The 21,328-nt window shown below is 37.6% G+C and overlaps 1 protein-coding gene across 7 annotated transcripts in view; it reads right to left on the reverse strand.

Moving 5' to 3' along the window:
- Positions 1-17,331: 17,331 nt before the first annotated feature.
- Positions 17,332-21,328, reverse strand: part of ITPRID2 (ITPR interacting domain containing 2) — a 38,159-nt gene continuing 34,162 nt past the window's right edge. For 6 of the 7 annotated variants that reach the window (XM_070475920.1, XM_070475923.1, XM_020888663.2 and 3 more), the window contains 2 exons: positions 19,085-19,201; positions 18,409-18,497 (listed from right to left, as the gene is read on the reverse strand). In XM_070475920.1, the coding sequence (XP_070332021.1) occupies positions 19,097-19,201 (105 nt within the window). In that variant the 3' untranslated portion in view covers positions 18,409-18,497; positions 19,085-19,096. Of the gene's footprint in view, positions 18,498-19,084; positions 19,202-21,328 lie in introns of all 7 variants that reach the window. The other variant, XM_070475924.1, reaches the window with a different exon arrangement.

A 21,328-nucleotide genomic window follows, 5' to 3' on the forward strand; every position in this document is an offset into this window, starting at 1 on the left:
AAGTCAACTGTATTTTCACTCATATTTGACTCAGATAATCAATACAATATATCATCTTGATATTTAATACAGGGCTGTATATTTTTGCTTTCTATTCAATTATTATTCCTACCTTTTGCTAATAGCTAATATTAATTGAGCTCTTGTCATATGCTAGATGATATCCTAAATATACTTATATTATTATACCTTATTAATCTCCTCTAGTAAACCAAAGAGGAAGGTGCTACTGCTATTTTCAGGAGATTGAGTAAAAAAGGTGGCAGAGCACTATGGAGAACAGTGTGGAGATTCCTTAAAAAGCTGGAAATAGAACTGCCATATGACCCAGCAATCCCACTGCTGGGCATACACACCGAGGAAACCAGATCTGAAAGAGACACGTGCACCCCAATGTTCATCGCAGCACTGTTTATAATAGCCAGGACATGGAAGCAACCTAGATGGCCATCAGCAGACGAATGGATAAGAAAGCTGTGGTACATATACACAATGGAGTGTTACTCAGCTATTAAAGAAGAATGCATTTGAATCAGTTCTAATGAGATGGATGAAACTGGAGCCCATTATACAGAGTGAAGTAAGCCAGAAAGATAAACACCAATACAGTATACTAACACATATATATGAAATTTAGAAAGATGGTAACGATAACCCTATATGCAAGACAGAAAAAGAGACACAGATATATAGAACAGACTTTTGGACTCTGTGGGAGAAGGCGAGGGTGGGATGATCTGAGAGAACAACATCGAAACATGTATATTATCAAGTGTGAAACAGATCTCCAGTCCAGGTTGGATGCATGAGACAAGTGCTCGGGGCTGGTGCACTGGGATGACCCAGACGGGATGGGATAGAGAGGGAGGTGGGAAGGGGGTTCAAGATGGGGAACACATGTAAATCCATGGCTGATTCATATCAATGTATTGGCAAAAACCACTACAATATTGTAAAGTAATTAGCCTCCAATTAATAATAATTTTTTAAAAAGTGGCAGAGCTAAGCCCGGAACTGAGGTCTGTCTGCCTCTAGATTGGGACTCTTAATGCTTACATTCATCCAATTCCTTCAGTTAACAATATTTTCTTGTTAACTGAAAATATTTTAAATACTGTAAAAATAAATGTGAACACAGATGTCTTGTTTTTTTAGCACACTCTGTACAGATTCAACCATGTAGCCCAGGTCACAGGAAGAACCAGTTTGTTTTACATACCCGAAGTCTCAAACTCAGTGTTCAAGGAAGAATGACATTGAAAGGAATGTTTATTGATAAAATGTTGTATTCTAAACCACTTATGATTTAATCCATAATCAGATATGGTAATGCACAGATTCGAAAAAGAAAGCAATGTTCTTAGAGCAGAAACATAGGATTCAAGGAATCTCTTGGTGAGGAAATAATTTGTAGGTCTTGAAGGGCAAGAGGTAAGAAAAGAAGAGGAGAAAGGAAATACTGAAATTGAGAACAAACTATAAAAGAAATACACATTTCTCTAGAGTACCTGGCTTTTTCAGTCATAAAATTATTTCCTTACTTAACAGTTTTAAGTTCAGGCTATTACCGATTGTCCCAAATGGCTCCTGTGTTCCTTTTATTTTTGTTATTAATTGGAAGGTATAGTGTACTTTGAAGAACCTGGTTTACTGCCAGCTTTGCTATAATTCAGCTAATCCATGAACCAAGACATGTTGTAAATGAATGGTTATCAGTTTCATTGGTGGTCCATTTTGGGTTCCAAGTTTTACTGATGAAGCCATGCATTCTGTCACTTGGATTTCTAAAAATTAGTTTATTTATAATAGACACAATTCAAAATCTTTGGAAGGTTAAGCCTGTTTTGGGAAACTGTCCCCAAAACCATGAGTGATAATTACAACTGTATTCTATATCTCACATAGTTTCTGATCATGATGCAATTTTGTTCACTGCTACTGTGTCTTTTTACAAATAATTTCTGTCAAATGTACATCTAAAGTCTACAGAAGTAGAACATCTTAAAAAAGATGGGGTGTTTCACTCTTTTACCTTTCCCATTATGGGCATTCCTGCTGCTGCTGCTAAGTCACTTCAGTCGTGTCTGACTCTGTGCAACCCCATAGACAGCAGCCCACCAGGCAACCCAGTCCCTGGGATTCTCCAGGCAAGACCACTGGAGTGGGTTGCCATTTCCTTCTCCAACGCATGAAAGTGAAAAGTAAAAGTGAAGCCGCTCAGTCGTGTCCGACTCTGCGACCCCATGGACTGCAGCCCACCAGGCTCCTCCGTCCATGGGATTTTCCAGGCAAGAGTACTGGAGTGGGGTGCCATTGCCTTCTTCAGTTATGGGCATTACAGGCAAAATAGACCAAGCAAAGGCTCTCCTAGGAAATTAACATTTACTTCAAAAAATGGTTTAGGATTATACCTGACAGAATCTGTGATGTTATTTGTGTTCTGCTTTTCACTTGGACAGCAACTGAAAGACAACAACAACAAGAAATTGCACCAAAATAAAATTTCTCTTTTGTGAATCTTGAGAAACTTAATCCACATGCTGGCAAATTTGGTAATTTAGCCAATAGTAAAGTCACAAAAAATTAACTTTTTCATTAGTGTTTTGTGCTCAAGAGTCATTCATTAGCCATGCAGTAGATGATTCTACTTATATTTCAGAATGAAAATATAATAAAAATATAAATTCTTAACATTTTTTATTAAAACCCTTGTCTGTTCCTAAGAGTAAGAGGGAACCAGTTTGTACCTATACTGTGTTCCTGCTAAAGATTCAGCCGCTGTTGATTTGAATTAGCTGATTTGCAGGAAGGTGTTTTGGCAGGGAGAAGGAGCCCTTGCCCGTACTGGAGAACAGAGGGTGGAAAGAACGTCAATGTTTCTCTCAAGTCCTTTTCACCGCTGGCCAAGCCCCAAGGAGACAGTAATGAAAGCACAAAGAACCAAAGTTGTTTTCACAAGGGATTCATGGGAGAAGGCTGGGTCATAAGAAGTGCTTCTTTTCTGAGAGTGTAGGAAATGACAACCCACTCCAATATTCTTGCCTGGAAAATTCCATGAACAGAGGAGCCTGATGGGCTACAATCCATAGGGTCACAAAGATTAAGACACAACTGAGCACACATAGTAAGTGGTAATAATGGGAAGAGATGCTCTCTCTCCACTTCCAAACAGCATGATACCATCACAACTTTAGCCTGTTGAAGACCCCAGTGGAAGAACAGGGAAGCAAGAGAAGAGGAAATCAGTTGGAAATGACTATTGTGAAGATGTATGAATAACTCTTGAATCCTCTCATTATAAATGAATAAGATTTGGAAAATGACCCTGTGATTCAGTTCAGTCCTCTATCCAGGCACAGGATTGTGATAGATGTTTCTGAATCAGCTCATCACATAATACCTCTGTGCAAGACCTCAAGTGGTTTTTAACCTTGGTACTAGAGAAATAATAAAAGGAGTTATATGAGATATATGAAAATAAAACCATGAATCATCCATGGATGGGTTTACTAAACAATTCAATAGCACAAAGACATATTACAGTATGTTCAACACAGGTGTAATTGTTTTGAATCTCTAATCCCTTCTCAAAAGGAATGGTAAACTCCTCCAAACACCAATTACTTAAACAAATTCTACACTGTAGAGCTCATCTCTTCCTGCAGCACCTCCAGAGCTAGTTTTCCTTTTAGGGTCTCCTTCTGGTTCTTGGCTGGCTGACTCTATGAGGATTGACTATTTTGTGTTTTACCGCTGTACAGTCAACACAGTATATACAAACTTATTAGCTGCTATCACAACAGGGCTTCCCTGGTGGCTCAAATGGTAAAGAATTTGAGTCCAATGTGGGAGACCTGAGTTCGATCCCTAGGTCAGGAAGATCCCCTGGAGAGGGGAATGGCAACCCACTCCAGTATTCTTGCCAGAGAATTCTATGGACAGAGGAACCTGGCAGGATACAGTCCATGGGGTCACAAAGAGTTGGATATGACCAATCAACTAACACACATATCATTAACTGTAAAATAAACTCCTAGTTCATGCTGTTTTTGCTGCCACACAAGCCTCTCTTGAACATGGTATGTTTCTATGAGTCCTTAGGCGGATACCCAAATGGTTTCCTTACTATGTGCTGTGCTTATGTTTGTTCTCACTTTTTAAAAATGTATTTCATTGAAGTATAAGATTTACAATGTTGTGTTAATTATTTCTGTACAGTGAAATAATTCAGTTATCCACAGGTGTATATGCACACACATTCTATTATTCTTTTCCATCATAGTTTATCATAGGATATTGAATATAGTTCTCTGTGCTATACACCAGGACCTTGTTGTTTATCCATCCTATATATAAAAGCTTACATCTGCTAACCCCAAACTTCCACTCCATCCCTCCCTCAACCCCTTCCCATTTGGCAACCATCAGTTTGATCTCCATCTGTAATTCTGTTTCTGTTTCGTAGATAGGCTTATTTGGGTCATATTTTTAGACTCCACATGTAAGTGATATCATATGGCATTAATATTTGCCTTTCTGACTTCATTTAGTATGATAATCTCTAGGTCCATCTATGTTGCTGCAAATGACATTAGTTCATTCTTTTTTGTGACTGGGAAGGATTCCACTGTATCTATGTATTGCATCTTCTTTATCCATTCATCTGTCAGTGGACATTTAGTTTGTTTCCAGGTCTTGGCTGTTGTGAATAGTGCTGCTAAGAAAATAGGGGTGCATGTATCTTTTTGAATTATAGGTTTATCTGGATATATGCCCAGGAGTGGGATGGCTGATATGGTAATTCTACTTTTAGTTTTCTGAGGAATTGTCATACTGTGTTTCTTAGTGGCTGCACCAATTTACATTCCCACCAACAGTGACAGAGGATTCCCTTTTCTTCACATTCTCTCCAGTATTTGTTATATGTAGACATTTTAAAGATGGCCTTTCAGACTGGTGTGAGATGATGTCTCATGGTAATTTTAATTTGCATTTCTGTAATAATTAGTGATGCTAAGCATCTTTTCATGTGCCTGTTGACCATCTATGCCCTTTTTGATAAAAGGTCTATTTAGGCCTTCTGCCCATTTTTCAATTAGGCTGGTTTGTGTGTGTGTGTGTGTTGAGTTGTATGAGCTATTTATGTATTTTAGAAATTTAACCCCTTGTTGGTCTCATCATTTGCAAATATTTTCTCCCATTCTGTAGGTGGTCTTTTCATTGTGTTTATGGTTTCCTTTGCTGTACAACCTTATACATTTGATTAGATCCCATTTCTCTGTTTTTATTTCTATTGCCTTAGGAAATTGACCTAAGAAAACATTGGTATGACTTATGTCAGAGAATGTTTTCCTTGTGTTCTTTTCTAGGACTTTTATGCTATTGTATTTTATGTTTAAGTCTTTAGACATTTTGAGTTTATTTTTGTGTTCAATGAGAGGGTGTGTTCTAACCTTATTGATTTACACATAGCTATCGAGTATCTACTACTGTGGGCAAGAATCCCTTAGAAGGAATGGAATAGCCCTCATAGTCAACAAGAGAGTCCAAAAAAGCAGTACTTGGGTGCATCTCCAAACATGACAAAATGATCTCTGTTTCCATTCAATATCACAATAGTCCAAGTCTATGCCCCAACCACTAATGCTGAAGAAGCTGAAGTTGAATGGTTCTTAAAGACCTACAAGGCTTTCTAGAACTAACATCAAAAGAAGATATCCTTTTCATCTTTGGGGACCTGAATGCAAAAGTAGGAAGTCAAAAGACACCTGGGTCACAGGCAAGTTTAGCCTTGGAGGACAAAATAAAGCAGGGCAGAGTCTAACAGAGTTTTGCCAAGAGAATGCACTGGTTATAGCAAACACACTCTTCCACAACACAAGAGATGACTCTACACATGGCCATCACCAGATGGTCAATACCGAAATCAGATTGATTATATTCTTTGTAGCTAGAGATGGAGAGACCCTATACACTCATCAAAAACAAGACCAGGAACTGACTGTGGCTCAGATCATGAACTCCTTACTGTCAAATTCAGACTTAAATTGAAGAAAGTAGGAAAAACCACTAGACCATTCAGGTATGACCTAAATCAAATCCCTTACAGTTATACAGTGTAAATGACAAATAGATTCAAGGGATAAAATTTGATAGACAGAGTGCTTAAAGAACAATGGATGGAGGTTCATGACATTGTGCAGGAGGCAGGTATCAAGACCATCCCCAAGAAAAGGAGATATAAAAAGGCAAAATGGTTGTCTGAGGAAGCCTAACAAATAGCTGAGAAAAGAGGAGAAGTGAAAGGCAAAGGAGAAAAGGAAAGATATACCCATCTGAATGCAGAGTGCCAAACAATAGCAAGGAGAGACAAGAAAGACTTCCTCAATGATCAGTGCAAAGAAATAGAGGAAAATAATAGAATGGGAAAGACTAGACATCTCTTCAAGAAAATTAGAGGTATCAAGGGAACATTTATGCAAAGAGGGTCACAATAAAGGACGGAAATAGTATGGACCTAACAGAAGTAAGAAGAGGTGGCAAGAATGCACAGAAGAACTATCCAAAAAAAGATCTTAATGACCCAGTTGACCATGATGGTGTGATCACTCACCTAGAGCTAAACACCCTGGAATGTGAGGTCAAGGGGACTGTAGGAAGCATCACTACACACAAAGCTAGTTGAGGTGATGGAATTCCAGTTGAGCTATTTCAAATCCTAAAAGATGATGCTGTGAAAGTGCTGCACTCAATAGGCCAGCAAGTTGGGAAAACTCAGCAGTGGCCACAGGACTGGAAGGGTTAGTTTTCATTCCAATCCCAAAGAAAGGCAATGCCAAAGAGTGTTCAAACTACTGCACAATTTCACTCATCTCACACGCTAGTAAAGTAATGCTCAAAATTCTCCAAGCCGGTCTTCAACGGTACATGAACTAAGAACATCCAGATGCTCACGGGAGATTTAGAAAAGACAGAGGAACCAGACATCAAATTGCCAACATCCGTTGGATCATAGAAAAAGCAAGAGAGTTCCAGAATAACAACTACTTCTTTATTGACTACACCAAAGCCTTTGACTGTGTGGATCACAACAAACTGAGGAAAATTCTGAAAGAGATGGAAATGCCAGACCACCTTATCTGTCTCCTGAGAAATCTGTATGCAGGTCAAGAAGCAACAGTTAGAACTGGACATGGAACAACAGACTTATTCCAAAATGGAAAAGCAGTATGTTGAGTCTATATATTGTCACCCTTCTTATTTAACTTATATACAGAGTTCAGTTCAGTTCAGTTCAGTTGCTGAGTCGTGTCCGACTCTTTGTGACCCCATAGACTGCAGCACACCAGGCCTTGCTGTCCATCACCAACTCCCAGAGTTTACTCAAACTCACGTCCATTGAGTCAGTGATGCCATCCAACCATCTCATCCTCTGTTGTCCCCTTCTCCTCCTGCCTTCAATCTTTCCCAGCATCAAGGTCTTTTCAAATGAGACAGTGTTTTGCATCAGGTGGTGAAAGTATTGGTTTAAGCTTCAGCATCAGTCCTCCCAATGAATATTCAGAACTGATTTCGTTTATGATGGACTGGTTGGATCCCCTTGCAGTCCAAGGGACTCTCAAGAGTCTTCTCCAACACCACAACTCGAAAGGATCAATTCTTCAGTGCTAAGGTTTCCTTATAGTCCAACTCTCTCATCCATACATGACTACTAGAAAAACCATAACTTTGACTAGATGGACCTTTGCTGGCAAAGTAATGTCTCTGCTTTAAAAAATATGCTGTCTATGGGTTTGTCATATATAGCTTTTATTATGTTGAGGTATGTTCCTTCTATTCCTGCTTCCTGGAGGGTTTTTATCATAAATGGATGTTGAATTTTGTCAAAGGCTTTCTCTGCATCTGTTGAGATAATCAGATGGTTTTTATCTTTCAATTTGTTAATGTGGTGTATTACATTGATTGATTTGCAGATATTGAAGAATCCTTGCATCCCTGGGATAAAGCCCACTTGGTCATTATCCTCAATTGTGAAAAAATTAAAAGCATTTCCCCTAAAGTCAGGAACCAAACAAGGGTGACCACTCTCATCACTACTACTCAACATAATTTTGGAAGTTTTGGCCACAGCAATCAGAGTAGAAAAAGAAATAAATGGAATCCAGATTGGAAAAAAAGAAGTAAAACTATCACTGTTTGCAGATGACATGATCCTCTACAAAGAAAACCCTAAAGACTCCACCAGAAAATTATTAGTGCTAATCAATGAATATAGTGAATTTGCAGGATATAAAATTAACACACAGAAATCCCTTGCATTGCTATACACTAACAATGAGAAAACAGAGATTAAGGAAACAATTCCATTCACCATTGCAACAAAAAGAATAAAATACTTAGGAATATATCTACCTAAAGAAACAAAAGACCTATATATAGAAAACTATGAAACACTGGTGAAAGAAATCAAAGAAGACACAAATAGATGGAGAAATAGACCATGTTCATGGATTGGAAGAATCAATATAGTGAAAATGAGTATACTACCCAAAGCAATCTATAGATTCAATGCAAACCTTATCAAGCTACCAACAGTATTTTTCACAGAATTAAAACAAATAACTTCAAAATTTGTGTGGGAATACAAAAAACCTCGAATAGCCAAAGAAATCTTGAGAAAGAAGAATGGAACTGGAGGAATCAACCTGCCTGACTTCAGGCTCTACTACAAAGCCACAGTCATCAAGACAGTATGGTACTGGCACAAAGACAGAAATATAGATCAATGGAACAAAATAGAAAGCCCAAAGATAAATCCATGTACCTATGGACAACTTATCTTTGACAAAGGAGGCAAGAATATACAATGGAGAAAAGACAAGCTCTTTAACAAGTGGTGCTGGGAAAACTGGTCAACCACCTGTAAAAGAATGAAACTAGAACACTTTCTAACACCATACACAAAGTAAACTCAAAATGGATTAAAGATATAAACATAAGACCAGAAACAATAAAACTCCTAGAGGAAAACGTAGGCAAAACACTCCCCGACAGGATCCTCTATGACCCACCTCCCAGAGTAATGGAAATAAAAGAAAAAAAAAAATGGGACCTAATTAAATTTAAAGGCTTTTGCACAATGAAGGAAACTATAAGCAAGGTGAAAAGACAGCTTTCAGAATGGGAGAAAATAATAGCAAAAGAAGCAACTGAAAATTAATCTTAAAAGTATACAAGCAACTCCTGCAGCTCAATTCCAGAAAAATAAACAACCCAATCAAAACATGGGCCAAAGAACTAAACAGACATTTCTCCAAAGAAGACATACAGATGGCTAACAAACACGTGAAAAGATGCTCAACATCACTCATTAACAGAGAAATGCAAATCAAAACCACAATGAGGTACCATATCACACCAGTCAGAATAACTGCTATCCAAAGTCTAGAAACAATAAATGCTGGAGAGGGTGTGGAGAAAAGGGAACCCTCTTACACTGTTGGTGGGAATGCAAACTAGTACAGCTGCTATGGAAAACAGTGTGGAGATTCCTTAAAAAAACTGGAAATAGAACTGCCATATGACACAGCAATCCCACTGCTGGGCATACACACCAGGGAAACCAGAATTGAAAGAGACACATGTACCTCAATGTTCATCGCAGCACTGTTTATAATAGCCAGGACATGGAAGCAACCTAGATGTCCATCAGCAGATGAATGGATAAGAAAGCTGTGGTACATATACACCATGGAATATTACTCAGTCATTAAAAAGAATGCATTTGAATCAGTTCTATTGAGGTGGATGAAACTGGAGCCTATTATACAGAGTGAAGTAAGTCAGAAAGATAAACACCAATACAGTATACTAACACATATATATGTAATTTAGAAAGATGGTAATGATAACCCTATATGCAAGGCAGCAAAAGAGACACAGATGTATGGAACAATCTTTTGGACTCTGGGAGAAGGTGAGGGTGGGATGATTTGAGAGAATAGCACTGAAACATGTACATTATCATATGTGAAACAGATCACCAGTCCAAGTCTGATGCATGAGACAGGGTGCTCAGGGCTGGTGCAATGGGATGACCCAGATGGATGGGATGGGGAGCGAGGTGGAAGGGGGGTTCAGGATGGGGAACACATGTAAATCCATGGCTGATTCATGTCAATGTATGGCAAAGCCACTACAATATTGTAAAGTAATCAGCCTCCAATTAAAATAAATAAATTAAAAAAATATATGCTGTCTGGGTTGGTCATAACTTTTCTTATGAAGAGTAAATGTCTTTAATTTCATGGCTGCAGTCTCCATCTGCACTGACTTTGGAGACCAACAAAATAAAGTCTGTCACTGTTTCTACTGTTTCCCCATTTATTTGCCTTGAAGTAATGGGACCAGATGCCATGATCTTAGTTTTCTGAATGTTGAGCTTTAAGCCAACTTTTTCACTCTCATGTTTCACTTTTATCCTGAGGCTTTTTAGTTCCTCTTCTCTTTCTGACATAAGGGAGGTGTCATCTGCATATCTGAGGTTACTGATATTTCTCCCAGTAATCTTGATTCCAGCTTGTGCTTCTTCCATCCCAGCGTTTCTCATGATGTACTCTGCATATAAATAAGCAGGGTGACAATATATAGCTTTGATGTACTCCTTTCCCAATTTGAAACAGGTCTGTTGTTCCATGTCTAGTTCTAACTGTTGCCCACTGACCTGCATACAGATTTCTCAAGAGGCAGGTCAGGTGGTCTGCTATTTCCATCTCTTTCAGAATTTTACACAGCTTGTTGTGATCCAAACAGTCAAAGGCTTTGGCATAGTCAATAAAGCAGAAATAGACGTTTTTCTGGTACTCTCTTGCTTTATTGCTGATCCAATGGATGCTGGCAATTTGATCTATGTTTCCTCTGCCTTTTTTAAAACCAGCTTGAACATCTGGAAGTTCTCGGTTCACGTATTGCTGAAGCCTGGCTCGGAGAATTTTGAGCATTACTTTAGTAGTGTGTGAGATGAGTGCAATCGTGCAGTAGTTTGAGCATTCTTTGGCATTACCTTTCTTTGGGATTGGAATAAAAACTGACCTTTTCCAGTCCTGTGGCCACTGCTGAGTTTTCCAAACTTACTGGCATATTGAGTGCAGCATTTCCACAGCATCATCTGTTAGGATTTGTAATAGCTCAACTGGAATTCCATCACCTCAACTAGCTTTGTGTGTAGTGATGCTTCCTAAGGCCCTCTTGACTTTACACTCCAGGATGTCTGGCTCTAGGTGAGTGATCACACCATCATGGTCACCTGGGTCATTACAATCTTTTTTGGATAGTTCTGTGCATTCTTGCCAGCTCTTCTTAATATCTTCTGCTTCTGTTAGGTCCATACTATTTCTGTCCTTTATTGTGCCCCTCTTTGCATGAAATGTTTCCTTGGTATCTCTAATTTTCTTGAAGAGATGTCTAGTCTTTCCCATTCTATTAGTTTTCCTCTATTTCTTTGCACTGATCACTGAGGAAGGCTTTCTTATCTCTCCTTGCTATACTTTGGCACTCTGTATTCACATGGGTATATCTTTCTGTTTCTCCTTTGTTTTTCGCTTCTCTTCTTTTCACAGCTATTTATAAGGCCTGCTCATACAGCCATTTTGCTTTTTTGCATTTCTTTTTCTTGGGGATGGTCTTGATGTACTTGATGCAAAGTACATCATGTGAAATGCCGGGTTGAATGAAGCACAAGCTGGAAAAAAGATTGCCAGAAGAAATATCAATAATCTCGCATATGAAGTTGACACCACCCTTATGGCAGAAAGCAAAGAAGAACTAAAGAGCCTCTTGATCAAAGTGAAAGAAGAGAGTGAAAAAGCTGGCTTAAAACTCAACATTCAGAAAACTAAAATCATGGTATCTAGTCCCATCACTTTATGGCAAATAGATGCGGAAACAGTGACAGTTTATTTTCTTGGGCTGCAAAATCACTGCAGATGATGACTGCACCCATGAAATTAAGACACTTGCACCTTGGGAGAAAAGCTATGAGCAACCTAGATAACATATTAAAAAGCAGAGACATTATCAACAAATGTCACCATAGTCAAACCTATGGTTTTTCCAGTAATCATGTATGGATGTGAAAGTTGGAGCATAAAAAAAGCTCAGTGCTGAAGAATTGATTTTTTTGAACTGTGGTGTTGGAGAAAACTCTCAAAGAGTCCCTTGGACTGCATGGAGATCAAACCAGTAAATTGTAAAGGATATCGGTCCTGAATATTCATTGAAAGAACTGAAAATGAAGCTGAAGTTGCAATACTTTGGCCACCTGATGTGAAGAACTGACTCATTGGAAAAGACCCTGATGCTGGGAAAGGTTGAAGGCAGGAGGAGAAGTGGACGAAAGAGGATGAGATGGTTGGATGGCAACATTGACTTGATGGACATGAGTTTGAGCAGGCTCCGGGATTTGATGATGGACAGGGAAGCCTGGAGTGCTGTAGTCCATGGGATCTCAAATAGCCAGACATGACTTAGTGACTGAACTGAACTGTCCACCTTTCCCAACCCCTCTTGCTGAAGAGCCTCTTTTTCCCATTGTATATCCTTGCTTCCTTTGTCCAATGCTAATTGACCATAAGTGTGTAGGTTTATTTCTTGGCTCTGTTCTGCTCCATTGATCCATATGTGTGTTTTTGTGCCAGTACCATGATGTTTTGATCACTGTAGCTTTGTAGGATTGTCTGGACTCTGTGACCTACTTTGTTCTTTTTCCTCAGGATTGCTTTGGCAATTCTCGGTCTTTTAATGGGTTCCATATGAAATTTAGGATTATTATAGTTCTATGAAATGTCATGGGTAATTTGACAGGGATCATATTAAATAGGTAGGTCATTTTGTGTATTAAGGCCATTTTAGCAACATTAATTATTCCAGTCCAAGAACTTGGAATTCTTTCCATTTCTTTGAATCAGTTTCTTTTATTAATATTTTATAATTATTTCTAGCATTGTCTTTCACCTCTTTGGTCAGGTTTATTCCTAAGCAGTTTTTTTTTTTTTTTTTTTTTGGATGTGATTTCAAAAGGAGTTACTTTATTATATCTCCTTTTTGATATTTCATTGTTAGCATAAAGAAATGCAACAGATTCCTCTATGTTAATGTTGTGTCCTGTGCTCCTGTGATTAATCTGTTTATCCATTATATAGTGCTTTGTGTGTATTGTCTTTAGGGTTTTCTACATAGAATAGAATATCTTCTGCATATTGTTGCTGTTTAGTTGCTCAGTCGTATCTGACTTTTCGTGATCCCACTGCTGTATGCCAGGCTTCCCTGACCTTCAATATCTCCCAGAGTTTGCTTAAACTCATGTCATTTGAGTCGGTGATGCCATCCAACCATCTCGTCCTCTGTCGTCCCCTTCTCCTCCTGCCTTCTCTTTCCCAGCATCAGGGTCTTTTCAAATGAGTCAGCTCTTTGCATCAGGTGGCCACAGTATTGGAATTTCAGCTTCAGGATCAGTCCTTCCAATATATATTCAGGGTTGATTTCCTTTAGGATTGACTGGTTTGATCTCCTTGCTGTCCATGGGATTGTTAAGAGTCTTCTTCAACACTACAGTTTGAAAGCATCAGTTTTTTGGTGCTCAGCCTTCTTTATGGTCCAACTCTCACATCTGTACATGACTATTGGAAAAACCATAGCTTTGACTGTCTGCATATAGTTTTATCTCTTCCCTTCTGATTTGGATACTTTTTATTTTTCTTGCTTGATTACTGTGGAACTTCCAATACTGTACTATTGAATAGCAATGGTGGACTGAGGCATCTTTGCCTTGTTCCAGATTTTAGCAGGAAGAGTATCAGCTTTTCACACCATTAAGTATCGTTATCAGCTGAGTTTGTCATAAGTAGCTTCCATTCTGTTGAGATATGTTCCCTCTGTATGCAATTTGGTAAGAGGTATTTATCATGAATGGTGTTGATATTTATCCAGTCTTTTTCTGTATCTATTGGGATGATTATGTGGATTTTGTCTTTTCTTTTGTTGATACAGTGTATCACATTTGTTTGTGTATTTTAAACCATCCTTGTGACCCTGGGATGAATCTAGTTTGGTCATGGTCTTTGATGTGTTTGGATTTGGTTTGCTAATATTTTCTTGAGAATTTTTGTATCTATATTCATCAAAGATATGGATTGTAATTTTCTCTACTATCCTTATCTTGTTTTGGTATACATTTGTTTCATTACTACCTTTGGGCTATAATGAAAAGTTCCCTGAAGGTGGCCTCTCAGCTGACAAATCTTTGGATATAAAAATTCCTTTTCCTGCTTACCAACTTTCTCTCTCCAAAGTAACTAGCAGTTAGGTAGTAAGGCTTACTAATATAAACCCTTGCTACTAAAAGTACATTTAATGGATTAGAAGCATCAGTTTCACATGAATGCTTCTAGAAATGCAGGGATGTGCAGCCAAGAAAGTAGGACCTGGACCTACACAATCAGAATCATTTCCACAAAATCTCAGGTAATTTGATTTCCATGTGTGGAGAAATACAGAAGCATTACTTTAAGTGGTATTTCATGAGAAATTTTTTCTTGTTCCAGAGAAAAAAATTTCTTTGTTGAAAATTGAAATTCAGTAATGTTCACCTTCCATTTAAAAAAGGTGAAAGCTATAACCAACTGAATGCAGAGTTTCAAAGAATAGCAAGGAGAGATAAGAAAGCCTTCTTAAATGAACAGTGCAAATAGAGAAAAACAATAGAATGGGAAAGACCAGAGGCCTCTTCAAGAAAATTAGAGATACCAAGGGAAACTTTTATACAAGGATGGGTACGATAAAGGACAGAAGTCATTACCATGACTTAACAGAAGCAGAAGAGATTAAGAAGAGGTGGCAACAATACACAGAAGTATACAAAAATGGTCTTAATGACCCAGATGACAAGGTGTGGTCAGTCACCTAGAGCTAGACATCTTGGACTTTGAAGTTAAATGGGCCTTTGGAAACTCTACTATGAACAAAGCTAGTGGAGGTGATGGAACTCCAACTGAGCTATTTCAAATCCTAAAAGATGATGCTGTTAAAGTGCTGCACTCATTATGCCAGCAAATTTGGAAAATTCAACAGTGGCCACAGAACTGGGAAAGGTGTTTTCATTTCAGTCTCAAAGAAGGGCAATGCCAAAAACTACAAATTACCATATGACTGCACTTATTTCACATGCTATTAGTAGCAAGGTTATGTTCAAAATCCTTCAAGCTAGGCTTGAACAGTACATGAACCAAGAACTTTCAGATATACAAGCTGGGTTTAGGAAAAGGCAGAAGAACCAGAGATAAAATTGCCAATATTCATTGGATCATAGAAAAAGGAAGGGAATTCCAGAAAAACATCTGCTTCTGCTTCATTGACTATGCTAAAGGCTTTGACTGTTTGCATCACAACAAACTGTGTTAAATCCTTAGAGGTGGGAACACCAGACCACCACCTGTATGCAGGTGAAGAAGCAACAGTTAGAAACAGGCATGGAACAATGGACTGGTTCAAAATTGGGAAAGGAGTATGTCAAGGCTGTATACTGTCACTCTGATTGTTTAACTTGTATGCAGAGTATATCAGGCAAAATGCTTGGCTGGATGAATCACAAGCTGGAATCAAGATTGGCAGGAGAAATATAACAGCCTTAGATATGCCAATACCACCACTGTAATGGCAGAAAATGAAGAGGAACTAAAGAGCCTCTTGATGAGGATCAAAGAGGAGAGTGAAAAAGCTGGTTTAAAACTCAACAGTCAGAAAACTAAGATCATGGCATCTTGTCCCATCACTTTATGGCAAACAGAAGGGGAAAAGTAGAAGCAGTGACAGATTTTTGTTTTCTTAGGGACCAAAATCACTGTGAACAGTAACTGCAGGCATGAAATTAAATGCTTGCTCCTTGGTAGGAAAGCTATTAACAAACCTAGACAGCATATTAAAAAGCAGGGACATCACTTTGGCAACAAAGGTCCATAGAGTCAAAGTTATGGATTTTCCAGTAGTTCTATACAGATAGGAGAGTTAACCATAAAGATGACTGAGCACTGAAAAATTGATGCTTTCAAATTCTGGGACCCTTGAAGAGTCCCTTGGACAGCAAGATCAAACCAGTCAATCCTAAAAGAAATCAATGCTAACTATTTCATTGCAAGAACTGATGCTGAAGTGCCAATACCTTGGCTACCTCATGGGAAGAGCTGACTCATTAGAAAAGACCCTGATTTGGGAAAGACTGAAGGCAGGAGGAGAAGAGAGGGCAGCAGAGGATGAGATGGTTAGGATATCATCACCAACTCAGTAGACATGAATCTGAGCAAACTCTGGGAGATAGTGAAGGACAGGTGAGCCTGGCCTGTTGCAGTCCATAAGTTCACAAATAGTCAGACATGACTAAGCAACTGAACAACAAGAACTAAAATATTCTTAATTATTTAAACTTCATCCTTTCCATTTCCCATTCATTAAGCCTTTACTAAAACTAAGTCTTCTTGGTAAAGACTTACATCTCCAACCATCCCAGGCTCCACTCTTGCAAATTCTTTTTATGATTTTCGTATTTTTTATTTGGTTCTTCTAAACTTACCCATTCAGGAAAAAAAGGTGCCCTGTTCTTCCACTGAGACCCCCTCTCATCCATTTTGGCAGCTAGCATGGTGGCTTGAATATAGTAGCTTTCAAATGTTTGAGTACGCAAAACTTTAAAATGGGAGTAAACATGAAACTCTGATAGTACTTAAGTTCATTTTATTTTACATGCAAACTTCGTAGGGGATTTTCCCATTGACTCAGGCTGTTTTAATATTGATTATCAAATTTTGGGTTCTTGTATAGTCAGAAAAAACTGTAAGTGGCTACAAAGCTGATTAGTTAAAAATCATTGATATCTGTATTAGTGTTAATATCAGTGTTTGGTTTATATGTATCATTACTATTATTAGAATCAGGTAGTCAAATTGCTGAATTTGACTGAGAATTTGACTGAATTTGGCCAGAGAATAATATTTTAATGTCTGTTCTTTGTAGCTTAACAGTACAGTTTAAAGAAAATTTTTTACTCAGATGGTAGTAATTAAGACTGCAGAACTAGATGAGACCAAGAGGCATCAGTGTGCATTCTTTCTCCATGGTGGTCTAGGCTTAACCACATTTTTGAAAGCATCGTAGATGCCTTTTCAGGAAAAGAGAATTTTAGCCTATTAGATTATATGCTCCAATTCTTTTGGATCTTGTTACTTATCAAATCTAATCCAAATTCTTCATGTTGTGGTTCAAGAAAAGAAATCACTAAAAATATGTTAGGCAAAATAAATACTTTATTAATTTTTTTTTTTTAGAAATCAGCCTTTGTGTGATGTGATAATTCAAACATTTAAAAAACCTTTTAGATATTCTTTCAAAGTATATTGTTAACCTCTCAACCACTTTTGATTAAAATTTCACACAAAGAAATATAATAGGAGTTGAAAATTATAAATGCTAAAGAATAATTCTAATAACATCTGGTTGTTACTTTACACATTTATTTAACATATATAAAACCAAATAGGAAACTACCTTCCTTTTTTTTCCCCCATAAAACAAACAATTCTCACTGGTTAAGAATGAATTGAAATTTGTTTATGAGAAAACAAAAATCTAAATTACTTCCATTTTTGAAAAAACAAAACCAGCTTATTCATTTCTATCCATTCAAGTCACAGGCCCCATTATTTTGGCAATACTCTACTATTTAGTCTAAAAGAAGAAACATGTCCTTATAATAAAGAAGTCTGGACAATGCAAAAAAGTACATAGTGTTTAACATAAGACATGTTTCCAAAGAAACAAACAAACAGAAATTCCCAAACTACATAATCTACAATAAAATTACAATTGTCTTGGGTGAAATAACAATGCTTACAGTGTAAGAACATTAAGTAGTTTTAGGTAACATAAATTCTATCCTACTGCTATTAGTAACCTCCTCAAGAATGAAAAGCAGTTTTGACAACAGGATAGTTTTTCTTCTCGGAAGTGACACTGATTAATAGCAGTGGAGGGAGTATCATTGGTTGTTTCAAGCTCTCAAAAAACGAACCAGTTATTGCACAGTAAACACCTCATAGAGGTCAGTGTTTTAAGAAGCTAGTCTGAAGAAATACGTTATTTATAAGTTGGTTAAGTACGGAAGTTTTCAAGTTTTAAAATTAATTCTACCTAGGCAATCAACGGGAAAATACTGACATACAAATAAATATTAGGCTTGTCAAATGCTACAGTTTTGATAGTTTAGAAAAGAAATAAAGTCAGCAAAGTGCCTACGTTTCTATGTTTTTAGAAAAGATATGCACAGAAGAAATAAACATTGTATACAGTAGCCCAGCTCAGCAGCAAGTATCTTCTGAAGCACAAATGACACCTCCACCAGTGTATATCATTGATAACTCCAGTATCACACAGCTAATAGGACCCATGCCAACCTTAAAAGAAGAAAGAAAAGTAAACATTATGCGTTTTTCACTTATTACTGAAAAGTCTTTAAAAGGAAGGATGAGAATAAAGATCCTCCATTATCTACTATGACATGATTAGATGTGAGACCTAATGTACTATGTACAATGAGACCTATGGGTTATGTTTCTTTAAAAAACAAAAGATACTAAAAATTTATGATTAAGTCGTGAAATCTTGGACATAACTGAAGCAACTTGGTATGCACGTATGCTTGAAATCTTCATCCATCTGAAGTAATATTATAACCAGGGCAGTGTTATCAAAATTCAGGTTTGAAGGTCCCAATTTCCCCAATTCCAGAATCTATTTACTAGAATGAAATTTCAATAAAATGATAAAATATCAATATCACTTGAAGGTTTGAGATTATGAGATTTGACTCACTTAACACCTCAGATGAGGTTATAAAAGGTTTTCACACTGTAAAATAACATATTACATACTTACTAAAAATAAAAATTTAGCTAGGGAAACAGACCTATATATTAAGAAAAAGCATTAAAAACTAAGTACTGTTACATTTAGCTAAACAAAGAAATTCAGAAAAATTTACCTATAAATTCCATTAGTGACTATCTTGCTTAGAATGGGATGCTTTACTTGAAGATACTGCTGCCAGAAGTCCACTTACAATTTCCCGTCTGATTTCCCCAACAATAGACTCTTTAATCTAGAATGGAAAAAGAAGAAAATGAGAATTTAACAGTATCACTATAATCCATTTTATTCTGTTATCAGAAAAAACAAGTAAATGACATTTAATTTCTACAGTCAGCTAAACTACAGAGAAAACTAAACCTTCATGTAAATCCTTCATGAAATACAGACAGTGAGCAGGGAATCACATCCATCTATCCTCAAACTTGGATCATGTTCTGAGATTTTGTCTAGCATAATTCAAATAACTCCATTACAAAATATCACAATTCTCAAGTTGAGAATATTAACAAATGTTAAAACTTCATAGATAATTTACCCTATGACACAAAATAACTTGAAAGAACTGATTATTATGTTCACTTTTATGTTTTCTTTTTTTTAAATTAATGTCTATCTACCTAATGGCAGAAAGCAAAGAGGGACTAAAGAGCCTCTTGATGAAAGTGAAAGAGAAGAGTGAAAAAGCTGGCTTAAAACTCAACATTCAAAAAACTAAGATCATGGCATCTGGTCCCATCACTTCAAGGCAAATAGATGGGGAAATATTGGAAATAGTGACAGACTTTATTTTCTTGGGCTCCAAAATCACTGCAGATGGTAAATGTAGCCATGAAATTAAAAGATGCTTGCTCCTTGGAAGAAAACCTATAACAAACTTAAGACAGCATATTAAAAAGCAGAGATATCACTTTGCCAACAAAGGTCCATATAGTCAAAGCTATGGTTTTTCTAGTGGTCATGTATGGATGTGAGAGTTGGACCATAAAGAAGGCTGAGTGCTGAAAAAATGATGTTTTCAAACTGTGGTGCTGGAGAAGACTCTTGATAGTCCCTTGGACAGAAAGGAGATCAAACAAGTCAATCCTAAAGGAAATCAATCCTAAATATTCATTGGAAGGATTGATGCTGAAGCTGAAGCTCCAAAACTTTGGTCACCTGATGTAAAGAGCCGACACATTGGAAAAGACCCTGATGCTGGGAAAGAATGAGGGCAGGAGGAGAAGGGGACGACAGAGGATAAGATGGTTGGATGGCATCACCTACTCAATGGACAGGAGTTTGAGCAAACTCTGGGAGATACTGAAGGACAGGGAATCCTGGTGTGCTGCAGTCCATGGGGTCGCAGAGACTTAGTGACTGAACAACAACAACAATCTCTTGGTAATCAGCAGGATACTCAAGTGGTCTCATTGTTAAAACCACACATTAGTGACAGAATATACAGGTGTATCCCCTATTTATACTAACTGAAAGCAAAGTATTTAAGGAAGTTACATATTATTCTAACCCAACATGTACATTTTAAGTGGAGAGAATAATGTTCATTTAGTAAAATATAGTTTAAAACATGAAAAAAAAAAATCCTCTGAACAGCCATAAGGTCTGTCTAGTAAAAGCTATGGTTTTTCCAGTAGTCATGTATGGATGTGAGAGTAGGACCATAAAGCAGGCTGAGCATGGAAGAATTGATGCTTTTGAACTGTGGTGTTGGAGAAGACTCTTGGGAATCCTGTGGACAGAAAGGAGATCAAACAAGTCAATCCTAAAGGAAATCAATCCTAAATATTCATTGGAAGGACTGATGCTGAAGCTGAAGCCCCAATACTTTGGCCACTTGATACAAAGAGCTGACCCATTAGAAAAGACCCTGACGCTGGGAAAGATTGAGGGCAGGAGGAGAAGGGGATGACAGAGGATGAGATGGTTGGATGGCATCACCAACTCAATGGACATGAGTTTGAGCAAGCTCCAGGAGATGGTGAAGGACTAGGAAGCCTGGCATGCTGCAGTCCATGTGGTAGGAAAGAGTCGGACATGACTGAGTGACTGAACACCACCACCAAAACCACCATAAACTCTTAAGTAAGTCAATATTTAGTTGTATGGTATGTTTGTCACCTGTCTGAAAACTTTGCTTTGAATGAGGATTTACATGTCATTTTATTGTTGGAAAACGCAAACAGATATAGAGGCAATGACAATTCCCTCAAGATTTTCTTCTCCAGATGCCCTAACACTACACATGCACACCTCCATCTTTTTCTCTCTGATTTGTGACCCCATGGAATGCAGCCCACAAATCTCCTCTATCTGTGGGATTTTCCAAGCAATAATACCTGGGTGAGTTGCCATTTCC

Source organism: Odocoileus virginianus, chromosome 13 (genome assembly GCF_023699985.2).
Source record: "Odocoileus virginianus isolate 20LAN1187 ecotype Illinois chromosome 13, Ovbor_1.2, whole genome shotgun sequence".
NCBI classification, from domain to species: Eukaryota; Metazoa; Chordata; class Mammalia; order Artiodactyla; family Cervidae; genus Odocoileus; species Odocoileus virginianus.